Consider the following 26434-nt stretch of genomic DNA (forward strand, 5'->3'; position numbering starts at 1 on the left):
GCAGCAACAAAATGTTAGCTAATGCTTCAGGGTACTTTATTCTTCTGTTCCTTCTTCCTCATTTTCTGTCATCTCCCTCTCTAGTTAGTTTGTGTTTTATAGCCATATAGCACATTCAGTCCATATTGAGCTGTTTGCTATCCAGGGGAGTTTTCCTCCACTCAAGGCTTTTTCTTCGTCTTTCTCTACTTCTGCACTTTGAGGTTCACACACATGCTGCTATCTCCCTGTTTTGCATGCACTATTTTGACTATGTAAGCCAGGGGTCCTCAAACTTTTTCAACAGGGGGACAGCTGAAAGGCGGCAGCACTGGGCGCCAGGCCAGTGAAGCAGGGGTGCCTGCGGGCACAGGCCGGTAAGGTGGCTGGTAAGGTGGCGGGATGCACGCACGGCAGCTTGCTCACTCAGAGATCTCCCAGCAAGTCCAAAGCCATCTCTGAGCGAGCAAGCTGCAGCGCACATGGCTAGGAGGTGGCGAGCACGCACACAGCGAGGCAAACAGAGGTGGTGGTAGGCAAAGGGAGTTCAAAACCTTTGAGGCGGGCCGGATAAATGGGCATGGCGGGCCCTATCTGGCCCACGGGCTGTAGTTTGAGAACCCATGATGTAAGCAAAGGCACTCACAGCTGAACACATGAAACAGAGGGGACAATAATGATTACTATGTGTTGAAAAATAGGTATAATGAGCAGCATTGATTTTGAAACCAAGAACTTGAGCACTATTCTGTCAGAGATGAGAAAACACTTCAAGGTTGGACAGATTCATGGAGGTGGCGGCTACTAGCCTTTCTGGCTATGTGCTGCCTTCTTTATCAGAGGTGGAATGCCTGCATACACCAATTGCTGAGGAACTTTGGCAGAACAGAGGTCTTGTACCCATCAAGCTTGAGGAATCCTGTGGCCAGCTGATTGCCACCATATGTACAGACTGTTGGACTAAATGGACCTTAGTCTGATCCAGCATGGCTTTTTTACATTCTTATAAACCTACTGAATGCCAATATAATCAGCTACAAAAATACGCAAATATAATACCCTCAACTTCCCTTTTTCTGGATCCATGTTTGATCAGAAGCTATGCTATAACTACTTCTTTCATCTTAACATAATAGTAGGAACCTGCCTTGCAAAACTGTCAAGAAACTGGGTTCTCTCTTACTTATCTCCCTACTTTGAAATTTCTGTGGTAGGCATAGTGATGATGTAGAAATTTATCAGTTTGCTGACAAGTTTAGTTGTTCTGCTCTACCAAAGCAAACAGCTAAATATCTGTTCTTGGAGAAATTCTCATCTTAACTAGCAAAATATCTGGTACCATTCCACTACCACCTTAGAAAATAAGTCTGACAGTAAAGGAAGGCTCTTCTTACAGATATGCTGCATTTTTGTGTCTCTCCATTTTTACTCATAGGATGTCTGTTTCCCTAGATAACAGAAATAAGATTTAAAAAAAAAAAAGAGATTGGACCTGCCAGTTTTTAACTACTGCCTGATAATTCTTTATGCTCACACATTTCCAGTAAGAGTTTTTTTTCATCCAAGTTTAAGTTTAAACTGTTTTCAATGTACAAACTGGGATAAAAGGGAAATGAAAAACTTGTTTAAAATAAACAAAGACCAATTTTTAAAGTGCTATATTGTGAGTGTCAGCAGATGGCTATTATGAAGTCTCATTCATCAGTAAAACAGAAAAGCTGTTTTAAACATCTCTTTTGGAAGAAATTATATTTCCATACTACTTAAATGTTTAAAACTCTATTACATTTTTATTGTTTAAGCTGCAAAGATATTTATTTGCATACAACCTGTTGAAATTCATAGTGCCATAACATGGATCTCTGTTTGCCATCTATGCACTCATGTCTGTAAGACCTACTTAGCTTTTAATAACATAGTAACACAATGGTTGGGTTCAGAAATAACAAGCCACAGTAGAAACTGAGCTGGCATGGCTTGTTGTTGTTGTCTGAACACAGCTACCATGGAAAAGCATAGAAAGGATGGTCTCCATGAAATCACATAAAGAAACAACAGTCTGTTCTATGGCTTCCACGATTCATCATGACTTGTTTTAATGTCTGAACTCAGAAACCACATTGTTTCCGTGTTTATTCCATAAAGTTATGTGCAAAGAGCTGAAGTAACCACTCCTGATTGCCCACTCCTTTGTCCAGCTCTGCCTAGCCACTACTGACTTGCTGCTGGCAGCACTCTGATAAGCAACTCTTTACACCTTTTTCCCTTTTTCTGTGTGCTGCCTTTGGCTACCCACCTGCAGCTCCAAAATTTTGGTGGCAGCGGGGCATTGTTTCTGTCTTTGTCTCCTCTTTCACTACAGCTCTGCTGACAAACTCCCGTTAGCTTACCCAGCTTACCCGGTTCACTCACTCTCTGGGAGCTATCTTGCTCTTACAGAAAGTCCCTAGATTAGCTACAGTAGCTTCCTCTGTTCAGTCAGGAATCAGGAACCAGAATGGTTTTTGGGTTTTTTTTTTCTCTGTTGCTACATGAAGCGAATATGCACTAGAGCACCATGAGGGCAGCTGTTCCTGGCATTTCTGTCTAGTTGCTGTACTGGAGCACCAACAGGACGAGTACCCCAAGCAATCCATCCTCCTGCTCCACCTCTCTCCTGCACCTTCTCTCCTATCTGGTCCCTAGCAGTCCTTATGGCCACCAACAAGCCCTGCTGCTCCCTACCCCGCTATCACTGTTGAACAGCCAGTCACTTCTTTGGAAATGTCTGCCTGCCCAGACATGTTCCCTCCATCCCTGGCACAGGTGCCCACACTGATGCCCTGCATGTGCCGGGGTCCCGGAGGGAGGCAGCCTCATGCTGCATGCCTTGGTGAATGTGGACACATGAGCAGCAAAGGAAAGGTGTGGGTGGCCAGGTAGGTTGTACATGGCCGAGAGCAAGGCAGCGGTGAAAGTGCTACTCTAGAGCAACCATGTTAGTGAGTAAGCAGTTGTCTCACATAGCAGCAGAGGAAGAAAAAGCAAAAACAACTGACCCCTAACTGCACAGAGCAGAGGAAGCTAACTGTAGCTAGTCTAGGGACTTTCTGTCCAAACAAGTGAGCTCCCGGAGAGTGAGTGAACAGGGTAAGCTAACAGGATTTTGGCAGCAGAGCTTTAGTGAAAGAGGAGGCAAAGTCAGAGCACAAAGGTGAGTGACCTGGAGCAGGCCAGAGATTCTCTTCTAAGTGACCATGTGCTCCTGAGAACTGCATCTGAAAGCAGGATGTCCTGAGAGCTCCAACTGAAGGGGGCATGATTACTTTCAGCAGCTGGGTGAGTGGGGAGATTGATTCAGATTCCTGACTCCTGGATGAACAGAGCAGAGGAAGCTGCCCCAGCTGGTCTAAGAATTTCTTATACAGGGAGAGCTAACAGAGTTTGGCAACAGAGTTGTAGTGGAAGAGGAACCAAAGGCAAGAGGCAAAAGGAACTGCCATGAATCTTCAGGAAAGACAGGAGAAAGCACAGGCTGTCACAACATGAACAGCGAGGTAGATTCAAAAATTGGTATGAACTGAGAAGACCTGTCAATAATTGTGACCTGCAAGGTTCCTGCAATGTTTGTTTTCTTGCCTGAGGTAAGCATGGCCTATACATGCGACAAGTGCAAGCTAATATTCTTTTGGAACAAAAACTGAAAGCACTAGAGCACTGAGTATCCACCCTCAAGAGCCCTGCTCATGAGAGTCTCACCTATACTATTCAGTCACTGAAATATTCTCTGCCACATGGGCACTACCCACAAAAAAACAAAACAAAAAATCTTATGGCCCTTTTTGTGCATAAACACTCAAACTCCCTTCATACCCCTTAAAAATAAAAGAAAATCCAGTACAATCCTAAGCCTGCTGACTCATTAGTAAGTCCCACTGTATTCAATGGATGTTACAGTGATGCAGTTATATTTAGACCTTGGACCTGATGCTTGTGGGGATGAAGGGTAGCATTAGATGGCTTTCTGCATCATTTTGCTGGAGCACACAACTAACATTTCTTTTCCTAGCCTGCCCTCCACCATCCTATGCTTTTACTAGTTCCCGTTCCTAGTTTCCTTATGTATTAAAATGCTTGTTAACCCTGATGTAGAAAAACCCTAACCAAGCAGGTGCAGTTCTGCATTTTAAACTCACCTAAATCACAGCACTTCTATGACTTAGAGGATAAACAGAGTTTCTGCTACCTAGATACCTTCATAATCTGCTGCTCATTTCCCCCCCCCGGGGGGGGCTGCTGGGCCCTGAATTTGGACCCCACAGCCAATCTCCCCCTGCCTCACTGGCGGTACACTCCCTGGAAATGCATTCAGAAATACAGCTTCAAACCATCCTGACCTATTCGGATCCAGAGAGCGAAAACATGGCCTTTCCCCCAACCTGCCCAATGCACGCTTACAGGAGTGAATCGATTGAATTAATAACTGAGTGTGGAATCGGGAACGGCTTGGACGTTGCTCTAGACTAATTCTCGGGAAGCAGAAGGTGGCAGTCGTCGGTTCTGCAGCGTCTCGTTAAGGGCGCTCAACCCTCAGAAAAAACTCACGGATTTTCTGAGCGTGGGTTGTAGTGGGAGGCAGAAGCTTTCGTGGGCTTAAGAGCAGCCTCCTTTTTCAGAGGCAACACTCGCAGAAGCGGGCTGTAGCCCCCGAAAAGCTGCTGCAAAGCATGGCTTTCAGGTGCCAACAAGGCTTTCCCCTTTTACCCCCGCATCTGCAGCGACTGACTCCGCTGCCCCCGCCGGAGTTTATCAACTGAGAGGGCTCCTGCTTGGCGGAGGGCCCACGATCTTCACCTTCCCCTCCCGATCGCAGGCACAACAAGAGCTTCGGGTTCGCACTCGCGGGCGGAGGCGTTACCTCCGTCAGCCCAGCGGACTTGAATCCTGAAGAGAAGGAGGGACGGAGAGACGCGGCGGCCGCTCAACGACGGCGAAGGGGAGGCGACTCCCCTCCACTCTTCGCCAGCCACCCCGTCGGCCCATCCCACTAACAAACTTCAAGGAAGGGGAAAGCTCCCGCTGTATCCGGTTCCCTTCACGGGCAGGCAGAGGGCGACTTGCTGCCGCAGCTTTTCTACTTCTTTTCCCGCCAGGGAAGGGAAAAAGACTCTCTCCCTTCCCCCAGCAGCACAGAGCAACAAAATGTCCCCGGTCCACCCAAGCTGTTGCTGTTACTTACTCACCCCGGGTGCAAAACGACAGGAGCAAAAAGCAGGCGGTCAAGGCGGAGGGCGTCGTGAGGCTGCCGCGCTCCTCCTCGCTCGGCATGCCGGCGGCGGGTCTTCTCGCGGCCCCTTCACAACTGTGAGGACGGAAAACGACGCCCGTCCTGGACGCCTCTGCTGCCGGAGCGAAGCCGATTCCGCGCGGCCTCGAATGGGATCGCCGCCCAACAACAGCCACCGGGCTCCGAGAAGCCTATGAGGGAAAGACAGAGAGAGTCGCGGAGCCAGCGGCGCCATCTAGCGACAGAAACGGCCGCTCGCCTCCCCTCAGAAAACAGATCCGATACAAACCTTCGGGAGTAGCCCTTCTCACGCCTTAAGGCTTAAATCAATGGCTCTTTAACAGCTACGGATTCCTCCCCCCCCCCTCCTCCCCGCTCAACTTCGACTGCTTCAAAGCTTGCGCTACCGCACATCTGTGGTAACCTTCATAATGACGGTTTCCCCCCTTCCCCGTTGCATACTTAACAATTGCTAGCACAAAAGTACTGGCATCTTTTTTCTCTCCTAATGCCCAACATGGTTCATTGAAATGGGTTGAAGAAGACATGACAGCGAAAGAGAATTTAGGGGATTTCTTAATCCAGATGTAGATTAACTTCAATCTTACATGCTCTACTTTTTCTTTTTTTTAAGTACAGTCCCCAAGATCTATTGACTGGTTTTTAATGCACAAAGGAAAATGCATACTCAGGATCTCTTAAGAATTTTAAGGCATTACTAATCTTGGTTAAGTATTATTTGCAAGAATCTAAGCAATCTCTAGACTGGTAGTACACTTAAAATTGTTCAGTGCTCCAACTGTTAGACCTCTATTTTTTGTATGCGCTCCTGTTCAAATTCATACCTGTTTAAAATAAATCCTATTCCCTTTTTTGCCAATTTCCTCCCGCCCCCCCAAAATGGCCACAAAAACCAGAGCACATATTGTGTAACTTGTAAGATGACCCAGTGCCAGAACAAATCACCATCCTGATATTATCCAGCAACTGGAATGCTGCCTCTGATACTGGAAATAATTCATAGCAATCATGACTAGTAGCCATTGATAGATTAGTAGACTGCTCTTCAGAAGGCCAGATACTGAAGATGAAACTCAAATACTTCAGCCACCTAATGAGAAGGAAGGACTCCCTGGAGAAGAGCCTAATACTGGGAACAATAGATAGCAAAAGAAGAAGGGGAAGGCAGAGAATGAGGTGGCTAGATGGAGTCACTGAAACAGCCAGTGTGAACTTAAGTGGACTTCAGGGTATGGTGGAGGACAGGAAGGCCTGGAGGAATGTTGTCCATGGGGCTGTGATGGGTCAGACACGACTTCCCAACTAACAACAACAAGCCATTGATAACTTTACCCCTAATTGAGTGTATATAATCCCCCTGTCCAAGTTAGTGGCTATCACTTGGAGGCTATTCACACATAACACACGATTATTTCAGAGTTACATTTTTTACCATGTGTCCTGTGTTCACATACTCATAAGGTAACTGCCCATGAGTAGTCTCCACATACTTCCATCTTTCCTCCAAATGGCAACACATATCCCATCAGCCCCCACTGCTGGAAATCAATCCAGCATAGAATGTTACTGCTTGCCTCTCCCACATTAACCTGTATGCCCCCCTTGGCATGTTCTCAGCCACTTGCCACTTACTTCCCCCCACTCTGCAGAGCACCCATTTACTCACTGGAATAGAACAGGTACCCCTATGGTCATTACTCCCTGTTTTCCCTCCTGGTGGACACCCTCCAGTTGGATTGCCTTGCCTGCTTCCCAGCTGATTGCCTGCCTGCGCTTGTTCCTATGTGTGAATACAGCCTCAGTGGTAAGCTGCCATTTTATGGCATTTTACAGCAGTACATATGTCTATTCCAAGTGTGGTTAGACTTGCTCAACAGAAGAACCACATCTGGTAAATATCAGATGTTTGAGAGGTGCAAGTGGGCATCCATAAGCAGTGGCAGCAGGCAGTTAGTGGAAAGTGAGTGCCTGAGGTGGTCAGCAGCAAACTGCAAAATAAACTCAAACAGCCACATGCAGCTCACAAGCCTGCGTTTGGCCACCTCTGTTCTATTCTGAGAATAACTAAATTGACAGTGAACTAATTATGGTCCCATGTACTTACCATAAAACATGTAACCTTTAAAAACATGAATGGTTGTTGTTAAATATTCCATCAACAAAATAATCTACATATTACTTCTGCCTACACAGATTTTCAACATACAGCAGTTTTCACTACCACACATACATATCTATTTTCTTAAGATATTTACCCAATGTTAAGAAATCCATTTTCTTGTCAACATTTAGCTCCTTGGAAGCTCCTTTTCATAAAAAGGGACCCGCACACATTCATCAAATCCACGTGCATCCATTATCTTTTTAATCTTGCCAAATTAATTAAACAATGTCAGCTGGGCTGTGGTGAGCTCTTTCCACTGTCATCTCCAGTCCTAAAAGGCAAAGAGTTGTATGTCAGCCACTTAGTATTCAGCTAAGGAAGCTTGTTTCTGAGGTAGTAATCCAGTCAGACAAGGATTGGCTGTAGAGGCTTACATCACATTTGTCAAAGGCTAGGCAGAATATAAAGCCACAGGGGCTACCATTGTCACTTGGTCTTCTTCTGCCTTGTGGTGGTTGCCTTTGGGCCTGTGAGCTCTTGGATCCTGAACTGGGCCCTGTCATATTAGGAGAACCTTACTTAGATTAAATATAGTATAGGTTTAGATACTGATCTGTTACTTTGGCATGCAGCATTGTTCCAAAAGATTTGTGTTTTATTTGATTCTGTGTTTTTATATACTTTAAAAAAAAATCTCTTTCACCTCTTGTATTGCAAATATGTCACAGGTTAAGCCTCAATACTAAATTCAGCATCTTCTGTTTTAGTCTTATTACTATTTTGGATTTTGGGGGCATGAGAGAACATCAGTTTGAACACTTCTTTCTGTGCCTAAAGTGCATCCAAAAAAGTGTGAGCGTCCTCTGACTCAGGAAGCAGTGAGTGTAAGGGGCAGTGGTAGCCTACTGCTTGCTTGCTGCCTACTCAGCTGAGAGTGTGGTAACCTCTTACTTATGCCCTGTTCCATTTAGGTACAACCTCTCTGCTTATGTATTCTTAGTAGTTAAAGGAGTGATCCTGTGGTCCCTAGACAGAAATTTTGGGGCTTGTGGGCATCTTGATTGTATTTCATTCTAAACCCTCTTATTTGATCGTTCTGCAAAACTTCTAGATTCTGTTCCATACTGATGCTACTGGAATAGTAATTGCTTACCAAAATCAATGGTAAGCATTGCCTGATTCAGTTCATGAATTTGTCTATCTTGTAATACCGGTGATAAAATGAACTGAAAGTCATTTCCCTTTAAGTGCTTCAAGCATATGGCTTGCAACTTCACTATCTGGAATACTGGTGGGGCTCAGACACAACAAGCCATGGTGATTTTTTTTTTTTACCATTGTGGATCTGTCATGTTGTGTGGTATTCCATCATGATGATTAGGTATCTTTAGGTACCAGTATTTTTAAAAAATGGTTTACCCTGTTGTCAAGATTGTGGTTTCCATGGTCCTGATATGCCACAGCCAGAGTTTCCTGGAAGAGTAGCAACTGCAGGAGCCACTCCAGTCATCTGGTATTTACATGTGGACTGATGAAGAGGCAGGTGACACAGGCAGGCAATGCATTTTGGGATTAGATTTGAGGTGCAGTAGCTGATGGGAATGTGCAAACAGTAGAAGGACTGAGTGGGGAGGATGGAAACCATGACAATGTAGCAACAACTCAGTGAAGCATGATAACATTCAGGATTGCTTGTTGTTGGGACTGTTCATCTCTAATGCTAAGTAATACCATGAAGTTACCTTTCTTATGTGTGTCCTGTATTCATGCATTTGTGAGGTAACTATTCATGAGTAGTTTCTATGCATCACCACCTGCTCTCTAAATGGTGAAATGTATCCCATCAGCCTCCATGGCTGGGAACCCCCCACCCCCACCCCAGCATGGGAAACTCTTGCCCATCCCATCCACTTCTCCCCCATTGCTTGCAAGCTCCCCTGGGCATGTTCTCAGCTAGCTGCTTTATTTATTGGTGCTGCTCTGTGAAGCAACTACCTACTACAGTAGCACTGTTGCCCTAGAGAAGCACTGCAGGAATGCTGCTCTGCTCTACTCCAACATGCAAGCACGTCCACCCATACATTCACCTCTACCCCTTCCCTCACTTCACATGTGTCCACTGCGCACACACCATGAACAAGACTCATACACACTGTCAGGGACTGCCTGCAGCCAAGCACACAGAGGGCATCTGTGTTGGGATGGAGGGAGCACATCCTGTGGGAATAATTTCCCATGGGAGCATGTGTGGGTATCTTCCTGGGAACATTTTCTGACTGGTCACAAGGAATGTGTTCATGCACAGTTGTGGCAGAGGGGTGGGGAACAGCTGGGTTTGTTAAGAGTCCTTAGGAATGCCATGGGCAAGACCAGAAGACCCAGGCTTCGTAGGGTGATAGCCGTCAGGGCAATGCCTGTTCACAGCCAGTATGCTCCTCTTGTGCAAAGTTGCCTTCACAAGAGGAGAGTATTGGTTCCTTGAGTAGAACACACATACATCCATTTCAGAGCACCACTGCAGTAATGGGCAGTGACCAGATAGGAATGCCAAGCATGTCTGTCTCCAAGGTCACTGCTGCTGGAAATGGTGCTGTGTGATGCCCTGCTGCCCTGATATTCCAGAGCTGTGGCTGGGCATTGAGAAGGCAGCACATGGACAGAGGGGAAAAGTGCACACAGCAGCCAATCAGAGTGCAGCTACAGCTGCCTCAGCAATTGCTAGGCAGAACAGGTCAGTGAAGAATGGGGGCTGGAGCATCTTCTGTTGCTGCAGCTGCTCTTGCTGCCAAACTATAGAAAAATATTGTCACTGAATTCATATGTAAGGACAAGCAATGCTGAAATGTGAAAAACTTGGAACAGACCACTGATTTTCTATGGGGAGTCAAGGTGACCAAACATACTGTGCTTCAGCATGCTTACTGAATTTACACATAGCCACAAGCCATTCTGGTGTCTCCCCACATGTATCTGCCCAAGCTCAGTTTGTCATCTCAGTTTGTCATCTCAGTTTGTCTTCTGATTATCTTGTCTAGTGAGTTATAGATGGCACCTATGACAGAAAAGATACTTTGAGTAGTGGACCCTCTGTTGTGGGATTTCCCTAGCTGAGAGAAGACCACCTGGTTCCGTATCTTTTTCAAATGGTAATATGAGAATGTGCTTGTATGCAATTCCACAAGTATAGCTACAGCACTTTTAGGAGCAGCAAGGGTTTTCTTTTCTGAAGTTCACTAAGATAGGTTGTAAATATCGAGCAGTTTCCAGATCAAACCGGGGGGGGGGGGTCCAACACTAGTAATTATTTTAAATCAGTCAGTCCTGAGTATAACAGATAATCTGTTTAAAAATTTTCTTGAGAATGTTTTAAACCCTAATCATATTCATACATACATGCACAAGCCAAGCCTTTAAAAATAATAAAAAGAACCAGATTTGGGCCACAATCCAACAGATCTAAGTGCAATTAGACTTGTTAATTTTGATCACACAATGTTCTCTCTGCACATTTAAACAAGGGGCAATTTTGCTAAAGGAAACACTTTCTGCATAGCTCATTATCATTTTTGCTTTTATCACATGAGAGCTATGGTGCAGCACAACTGGCCTTACTATGAAGCAGTGAGGATGTGTCTGTGTGTCACTTTAAAAGATAGCAGGGGGAAAAAATCATGTCATAACTGTTGCTACAGGTGTGAGCAGAAACATTAGGGAGAAGAAACAAAAGTTAAGTTGAAATGCTGAATCCATTAAATAACCAGACATTTCTGGGAAGTTCCATAGCCTTGCCTGTGCTCACACATGCATCTTTGAGAATGTGAGAGAGATAACAGTTATGAGTGTTTCTGCAGTTGATATTATAGCAAGGCATATTATTAGCAGCATATTATTAAAATGAAACAAAACTATTTTTAAAATGTTCACAGATTTTAATAATGCTTCTCACCTGTACAAATATTATAAGCAATTATGTTTCTCATAGTCCTTAACAACAGCAATTGACATGGTAGCTGAGCAGTGGGATGGGGAGTGAAATCATAGGTTCTCAGTGGAAAAACATTAGCATTTGAGACAGCAGTACTGAAAAAAATCTATTAATGACAGAATATTTGTGGAAGAAAACTATAAGGATTCCCTCTGAATAACAAATGTGCATTTATGAGCTTATGAAGAAGGCTCCCAGAGGACTCCTCTTAAATACCATTTTAATTATTGCATTCAAAACCAGGGACAATGTTTTTTCCACATGAATTTATTTAGGGCGCAATCGTATGGCCATCTAGGCACATAGGAGTAATTTGCAGCCCTAGCTTTGACCTTAGAAATGCACTCCAAGATTGAGGCTGGAACTCCAAATTCAGAATTCCCTCCCACTACCCTCACAGCTGATATGAAAAAAGCCATGTTGGTCAGAAACAGTTTTGGGGGGCATCTGGAGGGGAGGAAACATAGTATCCAGGCAGTATCTCAGTCTCCCTTACTTACACTTGGGAATAACAACTTAGATGGCCACCAGCTAAATCTTTTGCAGGATGGAAGAAGCACAGGGGTTACTTTTGCGTCTATGCTCCTTCCACCTACCATAGGATGCTCGTAGTCCTCTGTTTTCAGAAGGTTACAGGCAGCCTCACTGGAATGTGTTGCCTGAAATATTTGATATGGACATACTCTTAGAATTCAAGATATACTGATACTCAAGTGCTTCACATGCTTTCCAAACATACCAGGCTACAGTGACAACAAACTTCCTTGGGCTACTGCAAAACTGAGAAAATTAAAGTGAAAACTATCATACTTACCAGAATCAACTGTATAGAACCATGGCACTTCAGAGAAAGGTTAATAAAAATAAACTACAATCAGCAGATGACATTATCCTTTAAAGCAACATGATGGGTTTTGCTGTTGCTGCTGATTTATTGTACTTTCATGCCATTAGAACTACAGTCTTATACATACTGACTTAAGAACAAGTCTCACTGAGCATAGAAGGACTTCTATGACAACATGTATATCATTGTAAGGCTATAATGATTTAAAGTGCTATGCATGTGCTCCTTTAAATATTGCTAAGTTTCAGAAGAGCGAGGGGAAAAAGAGAGGGATGCAAGAGTGATGTGATCGTTTGGTGACAGAGTGTATGGGCAGACCTTGGATGTATGAGAGGAGAGAGGATGCAGAAAATTATTGGTGTGTCAACAGGAAGTTGTCAGTCAGGAGTCTGCAGAACCTGAAGAGGCAGTCTTCTCATTAAAGTCCCATATAGTGCTGTGAAAGGCACTTAAAGGACAAAAGGGAAGGGAAGGAAGTAGAATACTTGGAGAACATCTTAGCATCTAGGGAGAGTCACAATCTAGTATTATCTGTGTGTGTGAGAGAGAAGCTAACAGAAACCTGACTGCAGAAGAGAAAGATTAAACTGAGATAAATAAAATAAGGACTGATCAAAGTACATTCAGGAGAGAAAGGATCTCCTGAATCTTGAAGTGAAGAGTGTTTGAGAAGGGGAAGAGTGTGATAACTTAATCAGAAGTTATTAATATATACTGTTTTATTCACTAAGGAAATAAGCTACAGAACATCTTGAAACTAATGCACTTCTTGTACAAATTTACTGTTGTACAGTTTGTACAACTGTACAGTTTTATTTTGTTTATTGTTATCCCACAGTCATACGCCCTTTGAATATCAGTTTCATCATCAGGACCACATAGCCCAATGAAGGAACCTTATAGCTAGGACACAATACTGTGGGAGAGGTTAATGAATAAGACTGGAATTAAATTCCTCACGGCAGTGTTATATACCCAGAGAAAAAGAGGGAAGTACCAAGAAGTTAAAAGGCACACCATATCCAAGCAAATTATAGGCAAGTACTCGAGAAATTCTAACTGTACATGCTGCTAAATGGCACATATATTCCATAGGACATAAACTTGAGTAGACATGGATAGGCTTGTGCTCTAAGATTTATGCTTCTTTTATTAAAGCCAATTTTCTTTACAGTGTCATAGGATTCTGCCTTATACTGAGTCAGACCATTAGTCCATCTAGCCAAGTATTGTTAACAACTGACAGCAACTCTCCAGAGTTTCAGGCAGGGCTCTTTCCAAGTTCTGAATGGAGATGGTGGGAATTGAACTTGGGACATCCTACATGCAAGCCATGTGCTCTACCATTGAGCTAATGCCCTATTCTTCTTAAGACTATTTTAAAAACCGTCCTTTCATCTCAATTTTAATATACCGCGTACGACTTCCTAGTAGATGGTCGTAGCACAGATTCGAGGATATACTGTAGGTCTGGGTGTAGACTCTGCCGAGCAGGAAAAGCTGGAACAGTTTGTGGTGTCAATACCATTGTATCAGAGGTGATCATTGTATCCTCCATGCAGTCAGTTTCAGCGATAGCAAATCTGGGTGACGGATTGCGCCCTCCCTCTGGGTAATGAGATAAGGAAGAAGAGGGAGTTGGAGAAACTCTTCTCTGGAGATGTGAAGGAGAGTTGAGAACCATGGTTGGCTTGGCCACCAGGGAGTGATCAGTACCCCTGTGGCCCCTTCGTGAATGATCTTTGCCAACACTCTCATGATGAGTGGGATTGGAGGGAAAGCATAAAAAGTCATGTTTGTCCAGGGAATCATGAAAGCGTCCCCGAGGGAGTCCTGACCCACTCCCGCTCTGGAACAATATGCCGTGCATGCCCTGTTCCGTTGTGTGGCAAACAGATCGATGTCTGGCTGGCCCCATCGGTGAAATAGCATGTCGTGAACCCGATGGTCTAGCTCCCATTCGTGGGACCACGACATATGTCTGCTCAAGAGATCGGCGTCTGTATTTTCCGTGCCCGCAAGGTGAACTGCTACAAGAGTGATACCTCTCGATATGCACCAGTCCCAAATCTGCATGGCCAGGCGGGCTAGTTTCCGGGATCAGGTTCCCCCTTGTTTGTTTAAATAATAGACTGTCGCCATGTTGTCCGAGGTCACCTGGATGACCTGGTGCAGAAGCACATCCTCGAATGATTGAAGGGCTTTGAAAACGGCAAGAAGTTCCAGAAAATTGATATGGTTCCTGCAATCCCGATGACTCCATATCCCTTGGGTACGTAGATCAGAACAGATTGCTCCCCATCCCAGTAGAGATGCATCGGTACCGAGGGTTATTGTAGGGTACCGGGGTCGGAATGGAACGCCTACGGTTAGATTGGCGGGTCTATCCACCATAACAGGGACTGAAGAACGGAAGCTGCGAGTCAAATCCGTTTGGTAGGGGGGTCTATCTGTGGTCAAAACACCCCATTGAAGAACTGTTGAAGGGGACGTAGCCTGAGTTTGGCATGTGGAGCCACAGCAATGGAAGCAGACATGTGACCCAACAGACTCTGAATAGACCGGGGGGGAGCAGTTCTTGTTTGTCGAATCCGAGCGATGCAATGAGCAATTGCATGTCGTCTGTCCCGAGGAAGGAAGGCTCTTGCCAACGTCGAATCCAGTCGGGCTCCGATGAAGTTGATCACCTGCGTAGGGAGAAGGGAAGATTTCTGTCAATTAATACAGAGTCCGAGATCGTGCAATAGAGCACATGTAAACTCAACAGCAGACGAAAGTCCTGCTTCTGTGTCACCGGCCAGCAACTAATCATCAAGGTACGGGTATATCCGAATTCCACGTAATCAAAGGTGTGCACAGACAGGGGCCATACCCTTCGTAAAAACTCTTGGTGCAGTGGCCAATCCAAATGGTAGCACATTGAATTCGTAGATTTCAGAGTCCGCCGCAAAACGAAGGAAACGCCTATAACTTGGATGTATTGAAATATGAAATAGGCATCCTTCAGATCCAATGAGGCGAACCAATCCCCTCTTCCCAGCAACGGAAGAATACTTTGAAGTGTGGTCAACCGAAACTTCTTTGGTGTTATAAATCTATTGAGAGCTCTCAAGTCCAATATTGGTCTTAGACCCCCATCTCGTTTCGGAACCGTAAAGTATCTGGAATAGAATCCGTGGAATCCTTCCGATAACGACAGGCGACAAATAGCTCCTTTAGCGAGGAGTTGATGAATCTCATCTAACAGTACCAAAGAAGTCGGAGTATATCGAATAGGATTCACTGATGGTACAACGTCAAATTCAATTCCATATCCATGCTGGATGATAGATAACACCCATCCATCAGATGTGATGGACTCCCAAATGGAGAGTCGACTCTTCAGTTGATCCCCAAATGAGAGGGGGGAGGGGGGAGTTGGAATGAGAGGAGAGGTTCGCTCGTCACATCAGCGCTGTCGCCTGTCCGTATCGAAACGGCGGCGGCCCTGTTGGAAGTGCTGTGGCGGTAGTTGCCTGCGACGCTGCTGACGTTGATGCGGTTGCTGCTGCCGAGGTGGAAACTGTTGACGGTACTGTGGACGTGACCATGACCACTTACATCGGGGTAGAGATTGCAATTCCATAAGACGGGCGGTCATCCTTGATTCATGGATTTTCTTCAATTTGCTGTCCGTCCTTGCATGGAAGAGACTGGAACCGTCGAACAGCATCTCTTCAATTCTCCGCTTCATCTCATCCGGAAAATTGCAATTACGCAACCAGGCGTGCCTGCGGAGGGAAATTGCACCGACCAGTGACCTCGAATCAGAGTCCACATGGTGCCTCGCAGTAGAAAGCTGTTGCACCGCCACTTGCATAGCTTCCTTAACAAAAGTCTTAGCAAGTTCGCCCTGGTTTCCCGGAAGAGTATTGATAATGGCATCCAGGCGTTGCATCAGGAAATATTGGTAACGCGCCAGGGTTGCCTCATAATTGGAGATTCTTAAACCAAGGCCCGAAGCTGCGTATACCCGGTGGGCGAGAGAATCAACCTTTCTACCCTCTTTGTCACGAGGTGAGGTGTGTCCATGGGCTTCCCGACCCTGCAAGGATTCTACAACAACCGAATTTGGCTTGGGGTGGCGGAGAAGAAATGGGATGTCCTCTTCCCACACCCGATACATGGACTTGTATTTACGAGAGGTCGGTTGTGGATTAGCTGGGAGGTCCCATGGCTGGGTCATTGCCTGCCGTAAGGTCATAATAAACAGCAAGGCAATAGATGTGGATCGTTCACCTCTAATCACATCATAAAAACGATCGGTGCTCGGTCCCGGCTGTTGGTGGGCTTCTATATCGAGTGATCTCACTAGTCTGGCCATCAGATCATTAAACGATATGTATGGTTCCTCAGGCGACCCCGGACCCTGGGAAGCAACTGCAGCATCCGGCGAGGTTGAGTCAGCCTCAGACTCTTCAGAGTCCATCCAGTAGGGGGGTGGTACACTGGAGGAAGAATCTCTTGGAGACTCCGATCTGCCACTCTCTCTAGATGGTGCCCTTGGGGCATCTCTGGGTGTTGAATGGAAATGCTGCCGAGGCGCTGATGGTGAAGATTGTCCCCTAGAGGTTGGATAGTAGGCTGTAGGGTGGTGCTCTTCCCGTCTCAGAGCAGAGGAGTACCTGGAGTGGTACCAATTATCAGAACTCGCATCCGAGGAACGGCTCCTACGGCTTCTCGGAGGGGAGATAGCGATTTCAGCATCCATCGGGATTGGAGGCATTGGGGTTGGTGATCGAACCCTAGGTGGGGAGTCTCGTATTTCCCCATCAGAGATGGAACCCCTCCTCAAATCCATAATGGGTTCGGCTGCCGGCCAGCGCGGTGAGCCTGGTGGGGTAACCCTCCTAGTCGCCTGAATGGTCGGGACCAAGGGGGTCGGTTCCGAAGTAGGTATCGGAATCAAGGAAGAGGCCGAGCCCGAGTGACGGTGTTTTGCCTGCTCGGGGTTCTTCGGCTTCTTAACCGGCTTGCCCGTCTTATCTTTCTTGGCCTTCTTATGCACAGGATATTTATCTAAGTTGCTGTGCTTTCTTTTTTCCTTTTGCTTCTTCGGCAAGGAAACAGACTGATCGGCCATAGCATGAGCGCCTTCTTCAGAAGGGCGTGAGGGTGGAGCAATGGAGGAAGAGGCCGGACGTTGAGGCAGGTCAGCCGAAGTTGGACAGCCTTTGGGTGGGGCCACAACAGTGGAAGGCTTAGCCACCAGCAGATCAGATTGGAGGAGAGCCTGATCCCAAAGGAGTTTGCGGAGGCGGTTCTCCCTGTTCTTCCTCGCCTGTTTAGAGAAGGCCAAACAATGGCAGCACTTATCGGTTCTGTGCCCTTCCCCCAAACAAAGGAGGCACAGATCATGCGGGTCCGTGGTGGGCATTTTGGAACCGCATTTTCCGCACTTGCGGAACGCCGCCCGTTGCGCCATTGTAGAAAGAAGAAAAAAGGAGATAGTAAAGCGGGAAAGTAATATTTTTTGTTTTTTGTTTTTTGTTTTATAGGAACAATAAAGAAGAAAAAATGGTGCAAAGTTAAAGAAATATAAGTGAAATACTAACAACAAGAACAAGGGATACAAACTTGGTAAGAGAAAAAGAGTTTTTCGGACGAACAAGAAGGTAAGTAACATCTGAGCAACAGCGAAGCGGCACGAGGCACAACGAAGGGCGGTCGCAAAGACTGGAAAATGGTGGGCACTCTGCTTCTTATATAATGCTAGGGGGGAGGGGGAGCGGAGTTCCCGCCAAAAACCGTTAGCTGTTAATCTTCCGGCCAAAGGCACTGCACAGGCGCAGAACCCCATATGTGTGATGCACAGAGGCCACGACGAAGAAATAAAATGATTCTGCGTCTAAGAGATGTTTTATTTACTTCATCTGAACTATTATGAAGCAGGGTCAGCATGCATCCCTTACACTCTTTGTATAGCATTTCAGTCCATCCATTCCTTGGGTTTTTTTGCTCCAAACAAATTAATATGCTATTAACTGTCAAGCAATACCTTAGGAACAGAAAATTAGGTGTTCAAATATTAATGAAAAATCTATCACTAGTAAAAAGAGAATAAAACCTTAAAAGCATTAATGGCTTTTAAGTCATATTCTAATAATAAGAGATATTCTACTTTTCTATTGAAAACATTTCTGTGACAAAGCATTAAATAACAAATACAATGATGTAGTCCAGCCAAAATCCAGCACTTTATGATTGCAGTCTTCAGACAAACAGAAATACTGGCTAAATGGGATTTACTTCTAAATAATCATGTTAAGAATTGGGCTGTTAAATCCCATTAATTTCAGTGGGAGAGATTTAAGCAGATGATTAACTCTCCTGTTGAAATAGATGGTACAGAAAAGTGTGTGGCTTTGGCTGGATTGTTCCTATAATGTGGAAATAGGAAAAGTCATTTCTTTTAAAAGGTTTGTATTAGTAAATACACAATATTGTTCTGACACAATACACCATTGCATATTTTTCCAGCTCCATTCTTTGGAAATAAGCACAAACAGCACATGAATTATCTCGGTGTTCTGATCAGTATGCTAGAAGAATGTTGAACCAGTCACACTATTACATGCGGCAATCTTCTTTTTAAGTCACAGTATGCTACCATTTTATATGAGGACACAGGGAAAAGACACTTTTCATACCTGATGCATATTGTTCTGCTGCTCATAATCGATCTTCCAATTAAAACTATATATAGCCCAAAGAGATTTGCACAAACACTTCCTATAGCCCACTGAAGGAGCTGATCTACTGGTAACCCCATTTCACAAGCTGTAGATTATCCAGTCATTTGCCCATGAACAGGTCATCTGCGTTTGGGTTTGGGTTTGGGTTTGGGTTTGGACAACAGGAAAACCCTCTGTAGCTTGCCACTCATGCTGGATTATCATGTTGTTCAAACCCAGCCATTGTAACTTCACAGAGACCACACAAAGAACACGTAAGAGAACCACAATAGTATATACAGGTATTTCCTCATACTAGCCAACTTAGATGAATATTACTGATTTCCTCTAGAATTCTATGAATGTCTAACTTATTACCTTCCTTTTTTATTCCCCCCTTTCCTACTTTTTCTGCTAAATAAATGTTCATAACAGATTTAGACAGTGGCTGTACTGCTTTAAAAGGAGCTAGATGTAGATTTCCCAGGTGTAAGACTGCACAGTTACTAAACTACTGTATAAGGTTTTGTTAAGTTCTGTGTTTTTTTCAGTCTCTGGGAAAATAAATCCAAAGCAGCTGGACAGCCTAAATGGTTCAGGCAAGAATCAGCCTGTGGTAGCAACCTACCAGTAATTCCTTTCTGCCAGGATTTTGACTTGTTAGCCGTCCAGAGACCTGCAACGTATTGGACGGGGTAAAAAAAAAACCAAACCACAAATAAATAAATAAATAAATCTCAGGCCTGCAGGCCATGGTTCTGGCAATCTGACACAGGAGACTCTGAATCAGTTGAACTCTCTATTGCAAGAAATCTTACAGCAAAAAATTAACAGTTACATACTTCTCAAAGCATACAGCTGATGACTCATTGTCACAACTATAGTAACTTTCTTATGTGATTGTATAAATAACAACTACAGCTTTATCAAAGATCTGTAGCACACAGGTTTCCCACTTGTAATCTCTGCAGCCCAGAATATGGGATACAGGCAAAATGATTTCTGAAGCTACTGTCTCAGACAATTGAAGACCAAGGCTCAGGAGAGGGACTTGAAATATTCTCCACAGCTGCACAGAGGTTAGTACCAACTTTGAAGATTGCATTGGAACTCTTGTGGGATGTGAGCCGATGGTTAATAAATACAAGAAATAAACACACGTTCAAGATTAAGTCTATGCAATTTCCCACATTTTAAAATTGTGATGTCCAAGGTCTCCAGCTTTGTGATCTATCCATCACAAGAAAGTTCTAAGCTAAGGACTGACTCTTGCCCAACTGAGTCTAAGAGTTCGTATCATGAAAAACACATAAATCAAAGTCAATAAGTAAACACAGTCTATGGAAATCATTGATAGTCTTTTCATGACAGGGTCTTCAAAAAGTCCAAAAAAGTCAAGTGTCCAAATAGGGAAAGTTTACATGCAGAGAAATTCTTTAAAGATGAATAGTGATTGATCCAAATATAACAATGCAGGCTGAGAAGACAAGATGTTCCTAGCAGTGCTTCCAAGGCTGAGCTACTGCTTTTCAAACCTCTGCAGCAGCTCTCCTGAAAGTGACAGGAGCTTCAGCCTCTTTTCTACATGGATGCTTCCCTTCTACATTTCAATGGTGAGTCTTCCACCAAAGAAACATCTCTACAGTGTTGCCCCTTCTACTAGATTTATCAGTTCTCATGCCTCTGATGGGAAAAAAAACTGCTGGAGGTTGGGAAAGTGACCCCACTCTTGCTTGTTTTCACCTGACAAAACTGACAGAGCCTCTCTCACAACAGCCTCACCATTCCACAGGGTTTTCAATTCAGAAAGACTACTGCTGATCACATTCTAACCAGAACTAAGAGACTCTGAAGCATTGGAGAAACTCTTTTAAAGAAGGGATCCCGTCAATAGAGAAACATTTTCTTCCTCCCAATACCCCATTCCCAGATCTAGAACAATCCTTCAGCAATCTATCCAAAATGATACTGCAGATTTATTATAATATTTCCTGTAATACAATTTTGGAGCTACTTTTGGAGGTAATTGTTTATTTATTTTTGTATTTTTAAAGAAAATACCATGTCATATCACAATGTTCCTCAATTTCAAAGAAACTTTCCTATGTGACACTAGGAGCTATTAGTTAGCAAATCAAAGTTCAACACATTATTGAGCATATGAAACGTATTATGAAGTAAGTGTTTACTATGGGTCAGGCTGCAATCCTAGACAGTTAATTGGATATGCATTTATTTCATTTTTTTAACTGCCCAGTAACCAAAGTTCTGTGGTAGGTATAAATGTTAAAACCATAAAAACAAGATATTAATAAGATCAATGAATAAGCATGTACAGGCTTACAGAGAATGTCTGCTAAATATTGCATGATTTCAGTCCTTTCTATTTTGAAATGAAATACAGAGGGAAAAATTAAGTTTTTGCACTTTAAGAATACTTCTGAAATCACAATCTGGGAAGAGCTTGCACAGAAACCCTCCCCAATCTGGTGCCCTCCAGAAGAGTTGGACTGCTACTTCCAGGGGCTCCTGGAGTTACAGTTCAACTCACATGGAGTGCACCAAGCTGAAGAATGCTGATATAGTCTGCCTTGAATTCCACAATGGAAGAAAGGCAGGGAGTACAAAATGAATAAACTGGATTTATTTTAATGGCATTGTTTGTAAGCCTGTTCAGCACTGTGCTAATGCTCTGACTGAGACACTCAATCCTAAACTCTTTCTTGCTGGCAGGGTACAACAACCATTTAGACTAACTAGCTATAACTTACAGTGGATCACTCTTTTTAAAAATGTAGGAAGCCCCATCATCTATTTTTCAGCTTAACTGTGCACTTTGGAAGCTTTACCTCTGTGAAAGGTAAAAAGCATAAACATTTATTTATTAGCAATAAATGCTCATTGGACATTATATTTTGTTGCAGAGCTTTCCAGCAGTTAATTATTCATGTGCCCTATGTATAATACAGGGTTCCAGGACAAAGAAACAAAATACAATTTAAAGACCTGGTGAATAACTGGCTGCAGATAAGCATTGCTTAAAAGGTTTGAGAAGCAGCCATGACAGTGATGATTTTGGTAGCAAAGGACATAGTTTCTGAATATTTGCATATACTTTCCCAATCAAAAAGGACCCCTTTTTAATAAAAACTACAGCAGGAAAAGATGTGCATTTAAAAACAAAAGTTTAGAAGTTGCTTCCCTTCTGCCCAATAAGCAAAAATATTTGACATGGAGAGAAGACCATTGTTCAAAAGTAAAGCTGTTGTTCTCAGGTTCAATCCCAGGATTACAACAGTGCGAAGGGCCTCTAATTTGAAGATAGCAGACCAGAACTGCAGAACTTCAGACCCTGGGGCCTAATCTGGCTCACCTGAGGTTCCCCACATAGCTATGCTCCCTTCCCTTGGTCACACGTCTTTGCCCCTGACCGCCAATCATTTGGTGGTTTTGTGATTTCTCTGAAGTTTTCCCAGTTCTGAAAGGTTGGAATGCCTCTCCTAAGGTTTACTTATGGGCAGTAAAAACTTAAAATATGGAGGTATTTTTGGCTTTCACTCAGCACTAAAATGTTGGCCTCAAAAGCTTCTCTGAAATGGAATTTGCCCTTGGGCTGGAAGAAATTTAAGCCCTTTGCAGTAGATGATATTGGGCCAAATAGACCAATTTTATGACACTATAGGCAACATCATTTGTTTTCTGTGTCCCTTGGGACTGCCATCTTACATGGCACTTTTTGTATATAAAAGAATGATTATTTTTGCCAATAAATTTTAGTCTACTTCTTAATCCTAAAATCCTTGATAATGCACAGCTATTACAGATTTTTATTATTTATTTATTTATTTATTTATTTATTAAAACATTTCTATGCCGCCCCTTGCCAAGGCCTCGGCTTTGGCGGCTTACAACATCGAATACAAAATACAAAATATATTACAAGTTCAAAATACTGTAAGAATACTTTGACAATACAATACATTATCTCAATTGTTCAGTATATGCATTTTTCTTCACCTTCTCTTCACCCTTCACCCAGCATACACATCAACCAGAAATCAATTAGAAGTATAACTGATTAAAACATAACGACATTGAAAGCAAAGCAGGCAAATTTACTTAATTGAATTTCTTTTGGCCACTCTAAATCAAAGGCAATTGCTTTTTCCCCTTCTACATTTCACAAACTTTCCCCTGCTCTACTTCTAAGATAGGGAGTGGGCAACCTCCTTCAACCCAAGAGCCAAATCTAATTTTGCATAATCTCTCAAGGACTACTTGAGAAAGGATGGAGCCAATACCAGATTCTCAGCTCTGATATCACAGACATGCTCCAAGGTTGGAACTGGGAATCTGAGTTCTAACCCTTTCCCAGCTGGCATAGAAAGAACCAGTCTGAGTGCCTTTCCAAGGTCATGAGTGCAATCTTAGAGAGGGGTAAAATAGGGCATTTCACTGGAAGGGCAGTGGGGATTGGAGAAGCCAGAGTATGAGGCATTTTGACACCCCTCCAGCCTCTTTGCCTCCTCTTCTCATTCTGCACTGTAAGTCTCCGAGTTCAGGAGTTTATGGGCCTCATGATAGGATTGTATCCTAAGCCTTTAATACAAGTAACTATGCCACAGGAGAAGCATTTCAATTCTTCCAAATCCTGGGGTAAACTGTACAAAAGCCAGGAAATCACCAAACTATTGGTGTTGAAAGAAGGTGGGGCAAGGGGAAAGGGGCTCAGCCATATCAAGAATCCCAGGGTGAGTTACTGGGGCCCCAGATGAGGCATATATTGTCTATAGGCCTGAGCTTCTTGTGCCTGTTTTAATGGCACACTTTGCTGTCCAAGTTACAACAGCCACAGAATTGCACTGGTAAGTGCAGAAGCTTCTTAGGCTTGCAGTTTGGAAAAATTTACTCTTGGACTGGGATCACATGGCACAAAAATCAACTCTGTGCTCTTTCCACAGTGCATGGATTTTTGCTTGAACTTACTACTGAGGACCAGAAAAGCTGTGGTGAAGCACTGAAACCTTAGAACAGACCATTAATTTTCTTCATGCCTGCGGGAAACTCGAGGTACCACACAAATGGGTCCAGATGACATGACAAACTAACATAGTTAAGAAATCACTATGGCTACTTGCAACATGTGAACCCACCACCATTACCACTTGACATTCACTATCACTTCAGGGCCTCAACTAGACATGAGGCAAGCAGTGTATATAATTATTAAGAAATAGAAGAAAAGTGTGTGCATGCATGTGTGTGCATGTACATAAAGAGGAGATTGCAAAGTATAGAAAAGGGAAGTTAAGTAATTTCCTTCCTTGCCATCATTCCAAAAAATTATACTTCCTGTATTTCCATTATTTCCAGGAAAAAAGAAGCTGTCATCATCACTGTAGTAGCTAGTCTTCTTCCCTTCCTTCCAAACAGAAGGACAAAGACTTGCTAACTAAAAGTATTTATTATGTTAAACCTAGCCAATTAGGTTGGCTTTGTGATAAAAAGCCAGAAGCCTAAATAAACAAACAAACAAACAAATAAATAAATAGAAGCCAATAAGAATGCTCGTCATTGGGGAAATACAGCTTAATGATACAAAGCTGATCCCATACTCTTGTCCCCTGTAAACCAAAAGAACTGACTGCACTTTCAAGGAGGGTCCTAAGGCCTATGGGATAATTCATGCATCTCTATCAGTGAACAACCTGGTGCTGTATGATTCAGCTAATGATGCTGGTTCCACCCCCTCTTACATTAGCTAGCTCATTAGATTTTCCTACAGAACTTGCAACTGAAAGCAACTGCCTGATTTATCTCAGGATTTGCTGATCTTGACAATTCTGCTGAGAATTCCACCCCCATTGCCTTCCTTGCTTTTGAATCAGAATCCAGGTTAACAGCCTTTGAAGTTGGTATTATAGAAGCAGTTGGCCTAAACCCAACAGGCACCAAGACACTAAGAACAATTCTTGTTTTAGAAAATATCCTTATTATTGATGATATCAGAATGAATGGATTTCAGTATTAAGCTGTTTACACATTGTCAGATTTGTAAGATGCATTATTAAAAACAAGTAAACTACAACTTTCTTCATATTGCAGGTAGATGGATAAGGCTGAGGGAATAGTGACTGGTCTTAGGTCTTGCTACTTACTTCATGGTTAGGGACATGACTTAATTGGGAGCTTCACATTGCTACATTTAGGGCACAGTGTGCCCTGTATGTGACTAGCCACTGCAGATCACCAGTTCTCACCTCTCAAAATACTTCAGATCCTTAAAAAGTCCCACAGGGAAACTTAATTTTCTACTCTGAACCAATAGCTTTTCTCATTCTATGTTTCTCAGACCTTGATTTTAAAAAATGAAAAACACATAAGCACATGGTACAAGCTTGCATACAGACCTAATAGGAAAAACCTATTACCTCATAACCATTTTACATCATTGTAAAATGCAGCAATTTTCAATCATTAAAAAAACCCACAAGCCTCCTACTTATTTATAATTAGCATTTATATACTGCCCTATTTGCTAAAAAGCCACCAAGGAGGTATACAGCTATTTAATACTACAAAATGGTTAACACATTCAGACGCATGTACTAAAAGACTAAAGTGAAAATTTGCATTATTACATATATGCATATGTAAAATATTTTACATATACTAAAAGCCAAGAGAATCAGTACATCCCATAGTGTGGGAGCAATACAAGGGAAACCCATTTTACATGTACCTAACAAATGGGCCTCTGCAATGTGCCCTTAGAAGGCCCCCTCCTGCAGATCTTGATGATCATACAGGTTTACAGCAATACAGGTGGTTCCTTAAATGCCTCAGAATAAAGGTCCCTGGGACCCTTAACAGTTGCTCAGAATAAATCAATCAAATGCTGGTCCAACTTATTCAAGCTATGACGTGCCTTCCAGGATTTTCCCATGTGCCCCATATTCATTAATATATACCTCTTTTTTCTCAGATGTAAGTCTAGAATGAACAGCAATTACACAGCCAACAATGTTTCATTTAGCTGCTTTGTCCTTGATTTGATGGAGCTCTGTTTTCTATTCAGAGATACCATCAAAATTCTGACAGCCAATAAAAGGTTGCTGATCAATAGCAATCTTACACAGTTTTAATGCACAACTTCAGCCCATATTTTAACTGAAAGCATACTCAGACTCCCAAGGAGAAGGTTTTTATTTCCTTCACCTGGCCACTGGGATTAAGAAGCATATCCTCTCTGCAGGCAAGCTGTTGAGATATGCCATCTGCACTTGTGGCTAGTCACATACAGGAAGGAATCATTGTGGGTGTGCTAGAAATCCTAGAATCCAGTCCTGTTTCCAACCTAGCATGCCCCAAATAAAGTGATAGCAAAGAAGATGGCACTGGATCTTGGGGTTGCATGCACTAATATATTTGAACCCCAGCAAGTCTGTAACTTGGTAACTTGCCTCTGTGTGCTTTCATATGGAGATGAAGTAAGATTAGGGGATCAATCCTATGCATG

The 26434-nt window shown here is 43.4% G+C and overlaps 1 protein-coding gene across 2 annotated transcripts in view; it reads right to left on the reverse strand.

The window, feature by feature from the left end:
• The window catches only part of B3GLCT (beta 3-glucosyltransferase), a 173406-nt gene that overhangs the window by 124096 nt on the left and 22876 nt on the right, over positions 1 to 26434 (reverse strand). For both annotated transcript variants that reach the window (XM_044441555.1, XM_044441554.1), the window contains exons 2-3: positions 7522 to 7701; positions 5202 to 5436 (exon numbers count right to left, since the gene is read on the reverse strand). In XM_044441555.1, the coding sequence (XP_044297490.1) occupies positions 5202 to 5286 (85 nt within the window). In that variant the 5' untranslated portion in view covers positions 5287 to 5436; positions 7522 to 7701. The remainder of the gene's footprint in view (positions 1 to 5201; positions 5437 to 7521; positions 7702 to 26434) is intronic.

The sequence above is a fragment of the Varanus komodoensis genome, unplaced genomic scaffold (assembly GCF_004798865.1).
Source record: "Varanus komodoensis strain SLA01 unplaced genomic scaffold, ASM479886v1 scaffold4, whole genome shotgun sequence".
Taxonomy (NCBI): domain Eukaryota; kingdom Metazoa; phylum Chordata; class Lepidosauria; order Squamata; family Varanidae; genus Varanus; species Varanus komodoensis.